Source organism: Sorex araneus, chromosome 2 (assembly GCF_027595985.1).
Source record: "Sorex araneus isolate mSorAra2 chromosome 2, mSorAra2.pri, whole genome shotgun sequence".
Taxonomy (NCBI): Eukaryota; Metazoa; Chordata; class Mammalia; order Eulipotyphla; family Soricidae; genus Sorex; species Sorex araneus.
The window spans coordinates 155,141,567-155,156,685 of record NC_073303.1 but is presented as its reverse complement, the minus strand read 5'-3'; the positions used below and the strand labels follow the sequence as shown (position 1 = coordinate 155,156,685).

The 15,119-nt window shown below is 39.1% G+C and overlaps 1 protein-coding gene across 3 annotated transcripts in view; it reads left to right on the top strand.

Annotated features, from left to right (window-relative positions):
* The first annotated feature begins 216 nt into the window (after nt 1–216).
* Nucleotides 217–15,119, top strand: part of ALCAM (activated leukocyte cell adhesion molecule) — a 221,970-nt gene continuing 207,067 nt past the window's right edge. For 2 of the 3 annotated variants that reach the window (XM_055127139.1, XM_004606736.2), the window contains exon 1: nt 218–919. In XM_055127139.1, the coding sequence (XP_054983114.1) occupies nt 847–919 (73 nt within the window). In that variant the 5' untranslated portion in view covers nt 218–846. Of the gene's footprint in view, nt 920–15,119 lie in introns of all 3 variants that reach the window. The other variant, XM_004606735.3, reaches the window with a different exon arrangement.

Here is a 15,119-nt window from a genome sequence, read left to right as displayed (position 1 = left end):
GCGACTCTGGTGTCAGTTCCCTATTGGCGGGCGTGGCCAAGGGGGCGGAGCCTCGAGAAAGTCCCGCCCGCTCGGGAGCCGGGCGACCAATGAGCGGCTCCTGCACCTTGTACCCGAGCCGCGCTCGGAAACTCGGACTTGGTCCTGCAGCGCCTCTAGGCTGCAGATCCGCGCTTCAACCACCTGCTCGGCGTTGCGTCCTGGGAAGCCGGGAGGAGGCAGAAACGGGAGGAAAGAGGCGGGAGGGAGGAGGAGAGAAGCCGCTTACACACGCCTTCCAGTCGCTCCACTCAGAGCAGCCGGGAGATCGCTGCTGCCGCCGCTCCTCACACTGCCGCTGCTATCCCTGCCACCGCTGCTGCCACCTGAGGAGACATCCAGGACCCGCCGCCTCCCTTGCCGCCACCCCCGACGATTCCTCTCCAGCACCAGGCTTTTGATGCACATTGCCGCTACTGCCAATTAGCATCATTACTATTATTAATTATTATTATTCCAAGACCCGGAAAAATCATAGTGCGGACAGAAAGAACTACGTCCACCTTTGCGAATTACTCAAGTGTCTCTTAGGAAGGAGTCTGCAGGTCCCGGGAACCGCTGCAGCCTCGGGAGCCGAGGGCGGCAGTTGCAAAGGAGGGAGTAGTTGGGGCATCGCCTGGTGGAAAGTTGCGTGCGGCCGAGCCCCGAAGGTGCCGCTCCACAGCCTGGGGGAGCTGTGAGTCTAGGAGAAGCCTCTGCCCCCCGCGTCCGGACCCCCGGGTGTGCAGGCCGTGTGGGGCCAGGGACGACGCCCCCTCCTGCGGCGCGGACTCTGTCAGCGGCCCCCTAAGGAGGAGGAGGAGGAATATGGCTTCGAAGGCGGTCCCCTCCTGCCGTCTGGTCTTCTGCCTCTTGATGTCCGCTGCTGTCCTCAGGCCAGGTGAGAGGGATCCCCTGCGCTGGCCTGGGGGAGAGGGGGCTGGGATCTGGGTCAATTTCCTAGGTTCCGGGCCTGGGCCTCGCGCCCCCCGGGGCCGTGCGTCCAGACGCTTGGGAGAGGTAAGAGGACCGCGGTCCGGTCCGGTGCTGGCCAGTGGATCGGTCACTTGGGCCATGCTATTTGGCTCAAGTTTTGGGCAGCGATTGGGGGCCACTGGGTAAATGTCCAGGAAACTTTGGGTGAGGCCGGGAGCAGGTTTCGGGGGCCCGCGGGCAGGATTCCTCCGGCCCTGCCCTCTTCCCTTGGCCGCGACACCCCTATTTGTGGGCGAGCTCGCGGCCTCAGACAGTCTCCCCAGTTGCTAGTTACCCAAAGTCCACGTCACTGAGCTCCGGGCAGTTTTTCTTTCCCGTAGCTCTCGGAGGAAATCACCGCTGCACTTTTTCGTGATCGAACCTCCTTAACTTCCCCTTGGTGTGGGATGAAGAAGGGGGGAAGAGGGGGTGGAGGAGCCAGGGAGGACTTTCATCACTCCCTTGAAAACCCGCCTAAAGCTTTCAGCGAGTTTAACAACGCGCCCCCTCCCCCCTCCGAAATGCCAGTGGGGTGGCCTGCTGGGGCTCGTGGATGTAGGGTTGACGGCTGGCAAAAGGACACGGTCAGAACGCAAAGGAACAATTTGTGAGCCCATGGGGGGTGGGGGGTGGATTCTCCACCCCCCACCCCGCCCCATTACATGTGATGTTTCAGCACCGCAGCAGCTCTCACTTCTGTAAATGAACCTTAGGGGGAAGAAGGAAGACAAATAAAGGCAAAACCCCCAACAACTGAAATACCTCGCTGGGAATCCCACCCTAGGGACGTCCCCTGGCGTTGTCATCCGGAGACCTGCCAGGCGTTGGACACATGTTGTTGCTCGCGGGGCTTTCTGCCCTGTTCGCTGTCACTTGGTAGACCAGCAGGTTCATTTTCCTGGCGAAACTGGATGGATTTGGGGAGTGATCGGGGTCATTTCCCCCACTGTCCTTTGAAGTTTTGATTCGCGGCCCCGCTTAGCAAGAACAACTCCTACTTCCTGTTATTTGGACTTCAGTTTCTTTTCTTACCTTTTCTTTAGTTTCAAAAAAAAAAAATTACTAAACATTTACTTCTCTTTTTACATGTTTTTGGCCAAGGTTGGCCAAATGTTTAACCGATGTTACTCTGAGGCCAGAGAAGGGATTCAGAAAAAAATCCTGTGGATCTCCTCAAGGGAAGGGAGAAAGTGGGGCTGGGATCTCGGTAGATCCTGAGGGTCACAAGTGTTGGTGTGAGCTAGCGCCGCTGCGCGCTGGCGGGTGCCCGCGGGGTGCTCTGTCTCGGATCTCTTTATGAAAGTTACATTTCTAGGTGAAGCAATGACGAGTTTACCTGCGGCTTCGAGATAGGAGGAAGTCGTGTCCATGACAGATATCGGCTTTGGCGCGGGGGTTGTGGAAGCAGAAGTAAAGCGGGTTTAAAGAGAAGGAAGGTGGAGGTAAAGAGCCCCGGGAGGCAGCCAGGACTGACCCCCACTTGGGTTTGGGAACCCAGGGGATTTCACTTTGTTTCAGGATCCGGGTGTCCTAAATCGCAGGGAGGGAAGGAAAGGAAGGACGCTCACTGGCGCCCAGCTAAGACAAGGTAGGCGGAGGGAGGGAGAGGTAGTTTGTAAAATGCAAAGGTCCAACGCCCACAGCTGGTTTTCAGTGTAACCCCTTCGAGACCTAGAGAATGTTTAATACAACCTATACCCCACCTCCGGACCACAGTCCCTTTCTTTCCCCGTGCTCCGGGGCTGAAATTGATTTCTGGTCTGGCCACATTCGAGGAGAGGTTTTTCCGCCACTGGGGGTGAGATTCTGCTTTCAGATAGATCTTCATTGAGATTCTTCTGGTGCCCGCAGGCTCCGATTCAATCCGGCACCGAACTGCGCCCTTGTAACTAAGGAATATCACTCTGGCACCGACGGCCAACCTTGGCAGATCCCGGGGACAGGAGCTCGGGGTCTCAGACTCCCGGTTTCATTGAATTGACCGGGATTGGCGTGGGCTTGAATTTCTCCTTGCGGTGCCCGTGCCTTTTAAGAGAATGCGGTAGGACCACTCACCACTGTGTGTGCCCAGACTCAGGACTCAATCCTGGATGGCCAAGTGCACCTCCTTAAGAGACCCAACACAGTGGAGGCCAGCGGAGTGCAGTGCCAGTGGCAGGCATTGTCAGAGGGACTCACTGACTTCCCTGCCTATCTCCCTTCATTTCCGGAACAGTTTTAATTTTGTGTGTCCAATAGGAAGAGGACCCCAAGACTGAGTTTGTGGAACTGCACCCGCAGTTCATTTGGTCTGTCATCACTACCTAAGCGCTGATAATATTTGAGGCATGGCATGTTACCTGCTTAGAAGAGGGGGGAAAATAGACATGAGCCATGAAAACTGAATTCAGAGGAAGGCACTGAAGTATGTACTCAGCTTCCCAGGGAACAAGAATCTCATTATTCTTGTAGAAAGAGCGTCAGCCTGTGGTGGCATTTTGTATTGCTTAAAAAAAAAAAATTTAAAAAAAAAGGAAAAAAAAAGAAAAAAGAAAAGAAAAGGCTTTCCTTGATTATTTACAAGGCAGTGGGATCTGCAATATGCTGTTAACTATTTCTTCACTTAAGAGTCATCTGTGTGTTCCCCTATGTGAAATTTTTCTGATTCATTCACTGATACAAGGTTCATTCAAAGCCAGAGACACAGAAGTAAGCATACTAGAAGCTTCTCCCGCTGCCTCAGGGAGACATGATGTTTGGAACACATCAGTTTATCGCAACAGGCCTTGGGAAAAGCATAAACTCTTAATAATGACCTTTCAGACTACCTGAGGTGGGGCTATTAAAAATTATTAATTAAAAAACTGCAGGCTGCTGAGTCGTCAGTAAATATTGCTTTTTCCTTGATGCTTTATTTATTCCAATAGCAATTTACAATTTAATGAGGTACTATTTTCAGTTAAACTGCTTTTCTTGGCTTGGCTCAGAACCATCTGCCTTCAGGCACTTGAGCAAGTCATTTCGCCTTTTGGGGGCTCAGCTTCTCACATGTAAGTGCAAAGGTAGACTCAGGATCTACCCTGAGATTTCTGCCTGCTCAAAATTCTATTCCTAATTACTCAGGGTAAAAGCTGATCTGGGCGAGGCACATGCTTTTCCCAGTCTTTATTTTTCTCATGTTTTCAGGCAGTGTGGATGAACATGATTCATATAAATGTAGTACTAGAAAAATGTCAGTGAATCTGAATAACTTTTTTTCCATTTCCCCTCTACATTTATAAGCTCACAATATCTTTGATTTCTCCTCCATATATGAATAGAGAGCTAGGTAGGTAGATAGGTAGATGTTGATGTATAAAGTGACAGAGAGGAATTTGATTCTCATTCCTGGGAAAATAGACCCCATCATGAGAAAGATTTTTTTGGATTCAAAAAACTTCATGAGTGTAACCTATCCCATCTGCAAATTGGCCTCTATTCATATAAACTGTGTATGTAAATTGTTCTATAAACCATGCATTACCTGGAAATGAACAAGGGCCTCTTGCATGTAAAACATGCAGCCAACCCATTGAGCTATCTCTCAGGACCAGAGTCATCTATCTTTTTAAATATATTTTTGGAAAAGAGTCCTTGTCAAATCTTTACATATTAAAATTTAGAAAACTCATAAAAAGATCATAAAAAGTCCAATAAAATTATATATGTTTAACTTTTTAGTTATGCCACATAAGAATGCTATGACACTGAGGAAATTATATTTTTGCTTTTTTTTCTCTTGTAAATTTTTCTCTTTGTGTAAGAAATGGCCCTACTTTTAGTAAAATCAGTAATTCCCTTGCTCAGCATTTAGAATTTTCAAACTGCTATATTTATTGAGATTTTTAGTATAGTGTACATAGAATAATACTTTAATTCATCACACTTAATTATTACAATGAGCACTTTATTAAAGGAAGGGAAAATGCTTTTTTCCCCCACCCCCTTTTCCTGTTTGTTCTTCAGTTTTCATGCCAATAAACACAGCCTTTGCAAAACTGAGCACTCTGAATTGTCAGCATTACTTGGCATATAAGATGGCAGCATTTTTATTAGATAGCATTTTCAGTGCTTTATATAATTATCTTGTCTCATATTCTCAAAATCATCTCACTCAGTTGTGGTCATTTATTTAGTATAAAACATCATCAAAGAGTTCTAGCTCCTTGACTCTCTTAAGTCAAGTAGACACATGTGTTATAGATCCCAGATATGCAGAGAACAGTAGGGGTGTAGTTATGACACAAGGCACCTTTGCATCACTTCCCACAAGTTTTAATTATTCATTGTTACTTTTCACTGTGGTCCATCTCATTTTTAAACACATAAGTGTATGTGGCATATTAGATGATAAGTGAACTTACTGGAATGAAAAAGGAAGTTTTCTTGGGAGTGGTGGATGATGATGAATGAATGTAATTTGAGAATTCCTTTGATTATCAGCATTTCAAGTAGGAAATTATAAAGGAAGGGCTTGTATTCACTCAGTGGTGAGCACTTCTTTGCGTGTGTGAGGCCCTGGGTTCAGTCCCTGACACTGCAGCTTTCCCATGCACTGAGGACTGCTGAGAGCAGGCCATCCCCCCAAAATCCCATAGCCCCCCCCATTTTTTTCTCATTCATTTCTTCAGTGGGTCAGAATTTCTCTTTCCTATGGAGAACAAAGTCAAGGCTAAAATATGTTTTCTTTACTTTTGAGGTTTATGCAGTAGGTTTTGATAAGGTTAAACCCTAGTGTCATTACACATATTCTCATAGTAGACAAAATATTACTATATATTTGGGGTTATTGATATTTTATGCTGCATAAATTCTGTATTTAGCTAACATTTGTATTTTCTTTGCTTTCACCTCCTGTATTGCTAGAGAATACCATATGTATTTAAGTTAGGTTCCCACTGTGCTGTGATTATTTCATAATCTATTATAATAGTCCATTATTGTAGTGTATGATCCAAGAATGAAATTAGCTTTTAGCGCTTCTTCTTTTATTTATTCCATCAGTTCTCAATTATGCATTCCATTGAGAATCAGTGGGAATCAGAGTAATGCAAAGTATGTAGCAGTTAAAACCTTTCTAATTAAAGGTTACTTAATTAGACTTGGAGTTGAGGTACTTGAATGTTTGTGTATGATGATCTAAGAATTTATAGTATTGTTACATATTGAAACTTAGCTTTAGAAGAATAGTCAGAAATTAGATGTACAGATTCTCTGGCTTGCTTTCCCTCTACAGTCCTCCCCCGACAAAGCTCCTTTCTGTACCACTTCATGAAGCAACCAGTCAAATATCCAAGAGACAATCATGGCATATGCCTGATGTGCTGATTCAAGTCTTAATAGTGTTCTTTTTTTAGTCCCCAAAGTGCAGTTTGAATGATAAATTACATGGTCAACATAATTACTAATGACTTGCTTGTCTGCATTTCTCTCTTAGAGTTACTTAACTATGAGATATACAGTCCTCATCATGACTGCATGCATATTTCTAACCTTTTAAATTTAAGTATTATCTACAGTGTACTATCAGTAAGGGACTATATACCTCTTTAATGTCAAGTATGAAAGAAACAGAAGGTTAAAACCTGGTTCCCCGCTGTTTTAGGTGTGAAGCATTAAAGATCCCATGATTTGGAAGGGAATCGAAATTGCCCTGGTATGCTATAACAGTGATGTTTGAAATTCGCCTGGAATATATTGAGTATGGAGTTAATAGGGAAGGCCTATTAAGTGCTTTGGTTGATTGCATCACTTTAATTATTCTTCTATAAGGTTTCTTAGAATCTTCAATTTCAATTTTGCTCTAAAAATGATCAGAAATATATACAAAACTGAAGGAAACCATTCAGTTTTATTATACACTTAAACTGTTGTATCTATTTGAAGTGTTTATTTAACTTTGGACAGTCAATAATATTAAGAAGAATTTGTGCCAGGACTGACCACTCTTACTGAATCACCTATTTATTATCTGCTTTATCTATTTTGGAGAGTCTCAAACACTCAGAAAACCCACAAAATAGATAGAAGTAGGAAAGGAAAAAGAATATTATCTAAGCACACAAAGTAAAGGATGCTATAGTTTGTCCTTGTTAAATAGTAGAGAATTGGCCATAGTGACTATTTTCACTGAAGCTAAAGAAAAGTCTTGCTAGTATATTCCTAGTATTTTCCTAAGTTACTGGGAAGTTTTGGGGTATGGAATCCACCTATTTCCAAATGGGGCAGCCATGAAATGAATTGGTAGCTACTCTTATTTTTCAGCTAAGGGCTAAAGAGATAGTATAGTAGGTAAGGCACTTGCCTTGCATGTGACAGACCCTACTTTTTTCCTGGTACCACATATGGGACACCATTAGGAGTCACTCCTGAGCAGGAAAACCCCTTGAATATTCCAGGTATGGCCCAAATTTCTACCCTAAATTATCGTTTAATATGCTGTGTAACAATATCTTCCAAAAAACAGTGGTTTAAATTTAAAAAAATGTTTTAAAAAAACCGATTCTATACAGCTTATTATTTTGCTGGTTGTCAGGCTGGACAGTTGGATATTTTCTTGATTTGAGCTGGATACCTTTGTTCTACTGTAGTGTGCTGTAGATTTTCAGGGGAAGTTTTGTGCAGGAAATTAGGTGATTGTTGTTCAGGGAAAACTGACTCACTGCCATGGTCTTTAATTCTCAAATAGTCTTCTTAGTTGAAGCAGGCTTCTTTGAGAAAGCAAAAGTATGCAAGGATTCTTCTGGAAAATCATCATTTCTGCCACAGTCTGTTTGTTCGTGCAGACAAATCACAGATGCAGTTCAAATTCAAGGGTGGAGAAATATTTGTGCTTTGCAAAAGGTGTGGATCAATAGAATAGGGACAACTGGGAGGACTTTTGCAATATTCTTGCACAACAGGGCCAGGGAAATAGCTCAATCAGTTGGCTGGAGTGCTTTTTTTTTTTTTTTTTTTTCCTTTGCCTGGAAAGCTCAGTTTGATGTTCCTAGTGTCACTGAGAATAACCGTTTGCACTGAGGCATGAGTAGCTCTTGAGTAGCACCAGGTGTGGCATCAAAGCCAAAAGGAAATGTGGTTTTTACTTTAACAATAGAAGTGGATTATGTGGTAGCAGCAGAGACCTTTACTACACCTCCTTACCTATGTTCACAATTTACATTCTCTGTTTTTCTAAATCCTTGGGCAAGAAATTAGATTATAGTTTCAAGCAGTACTCAATAAGATTATTGTTGCATACTGCTCAAACCTTAACTTCTCCTGGAATAAAATTATGAAAGGTTCTAAGTGAGTTTATGATGTACATGTGTACACATATGTATGCCTTTGTGTGGGTTTGGGTGGGTGGTGAGGGAGGAAAAAGAGAAAGAGATAGAGATAGAGAAAAGGAGGGAGTGAGAGAAGAGAGGCGGTGATGTTTAAAGTCATGCAAATCATGGTCAGAAGCAAACATGTGATGAGAGTTTGTTGTTAAAATGCTGTTAAATGTTCATTTTCTTACATTCTCTTCTTTGACATTGAAGTAGATGAAGCCACGGGTTAAGATTTTACTTAGAATTCCATAAGGAAGTATAAAGAGGCAAAAACTATTCTTGGTTTCATTTAATCCTGGACTTGAAGAATCAAGGTTTTTAATCTGTAAAGAATCTTAGAGTCACTTAGTAATTTGTTTACCATCACATCATTGGCCAGTTCAAGACTAAAACTCATGTGAACTGATGATTGAAAGATCAATATGTTCAAAGTACTGTCCTTGTTACTAGCAATACTACTATAAACTAGTTACTAGACAGTATTTAAGGTCTTTTCAATTCAGGACATTTTGTTCTCTCTGGAAAGTAGAGAATAATCAACAAATTGTATAGTTAATTATTTGCTAGAAGTTCTGATAAGGATTATGATATCTGATATAAATATTTTAGATCACATTGACCATATTTGATTTGGAGGTAAGAAAGGAGTCAGAGAGCTCTTTTGGGAACTGTTATCTAAGCTATATTTTCAAGAAGATGAGCTAAGAAAATGAAATGAATAAAAATATTACAGTGTAAGCAGCATGGCTTCTGACTTTAGGAGGTGGTCAAGAATTTCTTGACGTTGCTCAAATACTTTCCTGTAATCTCCCTAGTTTGCTTTCCAGTGTGGGGTTCAGAAAAAAATCTCTTTCATCCTAATCAAATACTCATTCACTAGCAAATATTTGCCTATAATATCCCCACCTTTAAACAAATCAGTGGGAATATATACACACCATTTGTTACCTTGCCTTCTTAAGCACATTTTATGGGTTAAGAAATTATCCCATCCAGTACATGTATCTTACAACTTTGTTAACATGGGGCATGGATTTTATTGTATGCACCATAATTTATTGAGTTCTTTAATTCTTAGAAAATAAGATTGTTCCCATCAGTGAATGACCTACTATATGTGTTTGTCCACATGTGCAATTGGTTTGTAGAAAAAATGTTCTGGAAGTGAAACTGTTTAGACAGAGGATATAAAATGTTTATCTGCAGACCAAACAGTGTAGACTGTGTTGTGTATTTAAAAGTTGCTTATAGAGTAGATCTAAAAAGTTATGTTAACAAGAAAGAAATTTAAATGTGTGTACTGATGGACCTTAAATAAACTGGTAATATTTAATAGTGTATTCATATATAAACTAACATTTCATATGCCTAAAGACAATGCTTTATTTCAAAATCTAAATAGTATATGTATTTATAAAATTAAAAAAATATTATAGGATTGTCCTTTGTTTTTAGTTCCTCTAAAACTCTGTAATAATAATATCACCTAAAGAAGCATACAAAATAATAGGTTGGTTCTCATTTATGAATAGCTTATGGGAAAAATGAGAAAGATAAAAGTGATAGCACACATCCTCACGTACAAGGCAAGAGTATATGCAGATTGGTGTATTACCAGGGCCAGAGATGTGGAAAATCAATGGATTTATCATTTCTCTTTCAATGTAAGAGGCCAACCTTAAAAACACTAACTATATATATGTCATATTCCTTTTTCTGAAACAATGGGCTAAGAGACAGTGACATGTGACCTCTACAAGTATTGATAGTTTTTGCTTACACAAATAGTTTCCAAATTACTTCCAAGGTTCACTTGTAGGTGTGTACAACATTCACTTGGAGGTATATATTGTTTGGATTGTCTTAACCAGTGACATTTCATAAACCCTGTAAGTAGATGTTATTTAACAGGTTTCAGTTCTTTTAGCAAATTGTATGTATTTGGTTTTGTGGTTTCACCCAGCAGTTGTCAGGGCTTACTCCTGGCTCTGTGTTCAGGCATCACTTCTGGTGGTTTTCAGGGGACCAGAGATAGTGCCGGGGATCGAGTTAGGATTGACTGAGTGCAAGGCAATCACTTGAACCTCTCTACTATCTCTGAGGCCCAAGTAAATAATATTTCAGACTTCTTCTAAAAAGTTAAATTTAACAGATTTTTGCCAAAACAGTTTAACAAACTGATAAAAAATACAGTCTTCTATAAATTTTAAAGAAAACAGTGCCCTTAGATATGCCTCAACCTATCTTTTATGGACCTATTTAGAAAAGTAAGAATAAAAATATTTTATCGTTCTTTGTTATAGAAAATTTATAAATATTCATATGCCAAAAGTTTATAAGTACATGCTGCTGCTATACTTTTTAAAAGCACAGTAATGGATATGTATAGTAGAGCTGATGTTAGTATACATACATTGTAATATCATGAATAAAGAAAACTGTCTCTGCCTGGCTTTTAATTTTAAATGTTCACACCTGTAGCAAATCTACTTTATTTTCAAGTATATTTCTTTGCCTGGTGATAGGTATGCAACTTTCCAAAAATGTTTATGTTGCTTTTACATTATTTCAGATCTGGGCTTGACTCAATGTAAAGAATGGTTTTGCTATCAGATCTAAGAACAAAATGTAATACATATTTGGATTTACCCTGTTAGATTAATCCCTTACTCGACCCAAACCCAATGGATAATAATCTCCTTCTCAAATGGAATTTTTATTTAAGAAATGGCTGTTTAGTATAAGATCAAAATTGTTTTCCTTATCATACTAGAACGAACGACAAGTAAGTGTTTATTAAGACAAACCCTGTATCTGCTCAGCTATTTTTCTCTTTGCTGATAAGCACTATGTCTCCTTTATAAAATAAATGATAAAATAGCATAAAAGAATAGAGTTTTAGTATGTGGTTTGGAGGTTATCATTTTTTAGAATTGATCCAAAATGGTGAGAAAGGATTTGAACTGCTTGAATATTAAGTATTTATTTCTATCTTTCGGCACCTAGTATGGTTATACTTCCAAGCTATTTTAAAAAACAATTTTCTGCTTAGTTTTATAGACATACAGTGCTCACAGGTCTCTGTTGATGCGTAACATAGATTTCATTGCCAAGAACTGAAGAGGCTGGGCTTTGGATCAGAGCATTAGTTTGATTTCTCTTCTTTTTCTTTTCTCATTTGTAAAATGAGCAGAGCAATGCAACCAAGTGAATCATGAGTCACATGATTTAGTAATCGTATAATATGTCAGCTTATTCATATAAAAATGGTATGTGCAAAACTTCTTTTACTGATTGGAAAATTTACTTACATTGCATCTAAAAATCTTTGACGTTTCCAAATTAAGAATCTTTGTAGGATGTTTCATAGCCCCAAAGTCTAAAAATAAAGTTTAAGTTTTATCAATTTAAGGAAAACAGAAAAATACAAATCGGAACTGAAAGTCTTAAATTATAATTTCTTCACACACAAAAACTATTAAGAAAAAAAGGAATGCATGTTCTAAAAGAATGATTTATTTAATTAGTGATACTATTCCTCAGAATTAACATGTGTATGTAATTTAATCATTTGAAAGGTTTTAGACCTTACAGGAAAAAACTAAATTGTTGTAATATAGTCTTATTGAGAAAAAAATTGGATTTTAAATGCAAGGCACATTTTCCAAACTGTAATTCAATAGAGGGAGCTCCACTACTTTATTATTATGAGCACTGTTGGATGCTTATACTTATTATGATTTTCTGGTGACCTCTACTTTAATACTGAAATTATTAAAAATCTGTCAATTTATTCTTAATGGTGTTTTAGAAATAGTGATATCTTTTATTATTGGGATTAAAATTTGTATCAGCAAATAACATGTGTTTAAATCCCCAGTTCTCAGTTCTTTGTGACCTTTAGAGTATAAATAAAGAGAATATTTTAAAGTAGGAACACTTGGGGCCGGAGTGATAGCACAGCGGGTAGGGAGTTTGTTTGCCTTGCACGCGGCCGACCTGGGTTTGATCTCCGGCATCCCATATGGTCTCCCAAGTGCCGCCAGGAGTAATGCCTGAGTGCAAAGCCAGGAGTAACCCCTGAGCATCGCTGGGTGTGACCCAAAAAGCAAAAAATAAATAAATAAATAAATAAACTGATAAAGTAGGAACACCTTTGAAAAGCATACATTAAGATAGAAAGACATCCAAGGACAAAACCCACTAGTTTCAATGATAAAATACTGAAAAAAATTTATATTAATTTTGTAATACCTATTAGATGGAAAGTTACATATTTGAATAAGAGAGAAAAGATATCTGGTATTTTTCTCCACTACTCTGCAGAGAATTTTAGATATGTAATTATCAATTTCTACCTCGAAGTAAACTATATTCACTGTATTTTTTACTTCCCCAAATGTCCCTTTCATTTTTTTAAAGATGATATTCATGTCTTGACAGTTCACTTACTTTTTATGGGATTTACTTTTGTGAAGTTTGTATAGGTTTCAACTAGAGGTAAATAATAACTTATTTGAGGCTTAATTATGAAAATGTTTTTTCACTCTATAGACATTTATAAATATATACATACACCTTGAAATTAACCATGTGAAATTAATTACAAATTAATTTTCTATTGGAGAAAAAGTGAACTATTGAATATGTGATAGTTCTTTTAGTTTGATTAAAATGTGGGCAAATTAATAAAATATCTCTATTTTTTAATTCAAAACATAAATTCAAAACAAAATATTGCATTCCCAGAAAACTGCATCATTCCACTGAAATAGATCCCTTCATCTTTTACTACACCGCACTATTATCAATGAAAGAATTTGCTTTGATCATGTCTCCAGCATAGTTTAGAATTATCAGTACAGGAGAAACTTTGTAAACATTTTATATTAAAATTAGTTCTTATGGAATACTGGGAGTTGAGGCAGGTTGCTTGTTTATTACAGTTTAAGTATTCTTTAGGGTAAATGTTTATTTTATGTTCTGTTTTGGGGGGGTCATAGCCAGCAGTCCTAAGGACTTATTTACTCCTAGCTCTGTAGTTAGGGATGACTAAGGGACTCTGGAGTGCCTGGGATCATACCTGGATGGGCTTCATGCAAAACAAGCTCCCTATTCATTGTACCATTGCTCTGGTCCACAGAGGTTTGCTTGTGTGTGTGTGTGTTTGTGTTTTTTTCTTTTCTTCTTTTCTTTTTGGTGTTTGAGTCATACTTGGTAAGGTTCGGGAATTATTGTCAACTCTGTGCTAGGTGTCGCTCCGAGTGGTTCTCTGGCGACCATGTGATACCAGGAGTCAGCTGCATGTAGGGCAAGCAACTTGACCCCCTCTACTGTTTCTTTGTTCCTGTGTTTACTTTTCTTTTGGTGGTGGGGAATGTGCACTGGTGAAGGGATGGGTGTTTGATCATTGTGTGATTGTAACCCAAACATGAAAGCTTGTAACTATCTCATGGTGATTCAATAAAATTAAAAAATACCCACAAATGATCTGCTCAAGGTCCTAGCAGATGATTATAAGAATTTATGGAATAAAACCCATATCTTTAAAAAAATTGAGAATATCGGTCCTTCACACAAATTATGATTTTTGAATCCTGCATCTTCGTCTTCATTTCCCACCCTCTCTGCTAGGTGACTTCAGACTAATGGTCCTAATCAGTACAAGAGGGATAACAGTACCTGTTTTATAGGGTTTTTGTGAAGGATAAATAAACTAATACATATGAAGCTCGTTTAGTAGTATGATTGTTAAATAATGTTTTCATTAAATTGTTAATGTTATTCAAGTGTTTAATTTTAATATTCCCACTTTTGTAAAAATATGATTACAAGCCCATTTTACTCTTATGAGAGCAAAATGAAGAGAAACTTCGTGTTTACCAAAATTATAAAATAGTCAGCTTCTGGCACTTCCTTGTTTTGCCTTTATTTTCCATTCAAGAAATGGCTATAAATTAGTTATATTATTAAATGGCCATAACGCTTGGAATCTACTGCTTTATAAAACAAGTTATTCAGGAGCTGGAGGAATAGCATAGGGTTTAAGGCTGCTTGCATGCAACCTACCCAGATTCCATCCCTGAGCAAAGGAGCCAGGAGTTGCCTCAGAGCATCACTGGATTCAGCCCCAATTGCTCTCTGAGCAACCAGAAACAAACACCAAGTCCTTTACATTCAAAATTTATACATTAATACATATTACTTATGATAGTCTTCATCCAGAAATACAGTGTCATTGCATTGCATTCCTGAGGTTGAGTCTAAATTCAAAGGAAAATTTAAAACTAAAATGGAGTCTATAGTTTATGAGTCTGAAAGCTTATTGCTTTTAGTCATAAGTGGAAATAAACCAGCGGTAACTTGTGTAAGTTGAAACGTATGTCCTTAAAAGGCAGGTATATTTATATATTACTTGATATATTATAATAATTAATAATATTGTATATTACATAGGTTCAGAATAAAATGGAGCACAGTGCCCATGAGATAAAGAAGTTAGAAATAGTTTGATTTCCAAAACTTCAGAGTAGTACCTCTCTGTTTTCTTCTCCTTTTTGCTCTCAAAATGATGTAAAAGTAGAATTGTAACTTTTGGACTTGAAATACTTCAGTGGGTCACTACTAGTCTATGAATGAAATACACACTTCTTAGCATCACTTGTGATATATTATTCAAATGTTATAATATTCTTATATTATTTAAGACTCTTTTATAAGTCCATGCTCCTAATATGTTTGACATTGTGTCCTGGCCTTCTGGTTCCCTGCAAAGTAATTCATGTTACTGCCTTA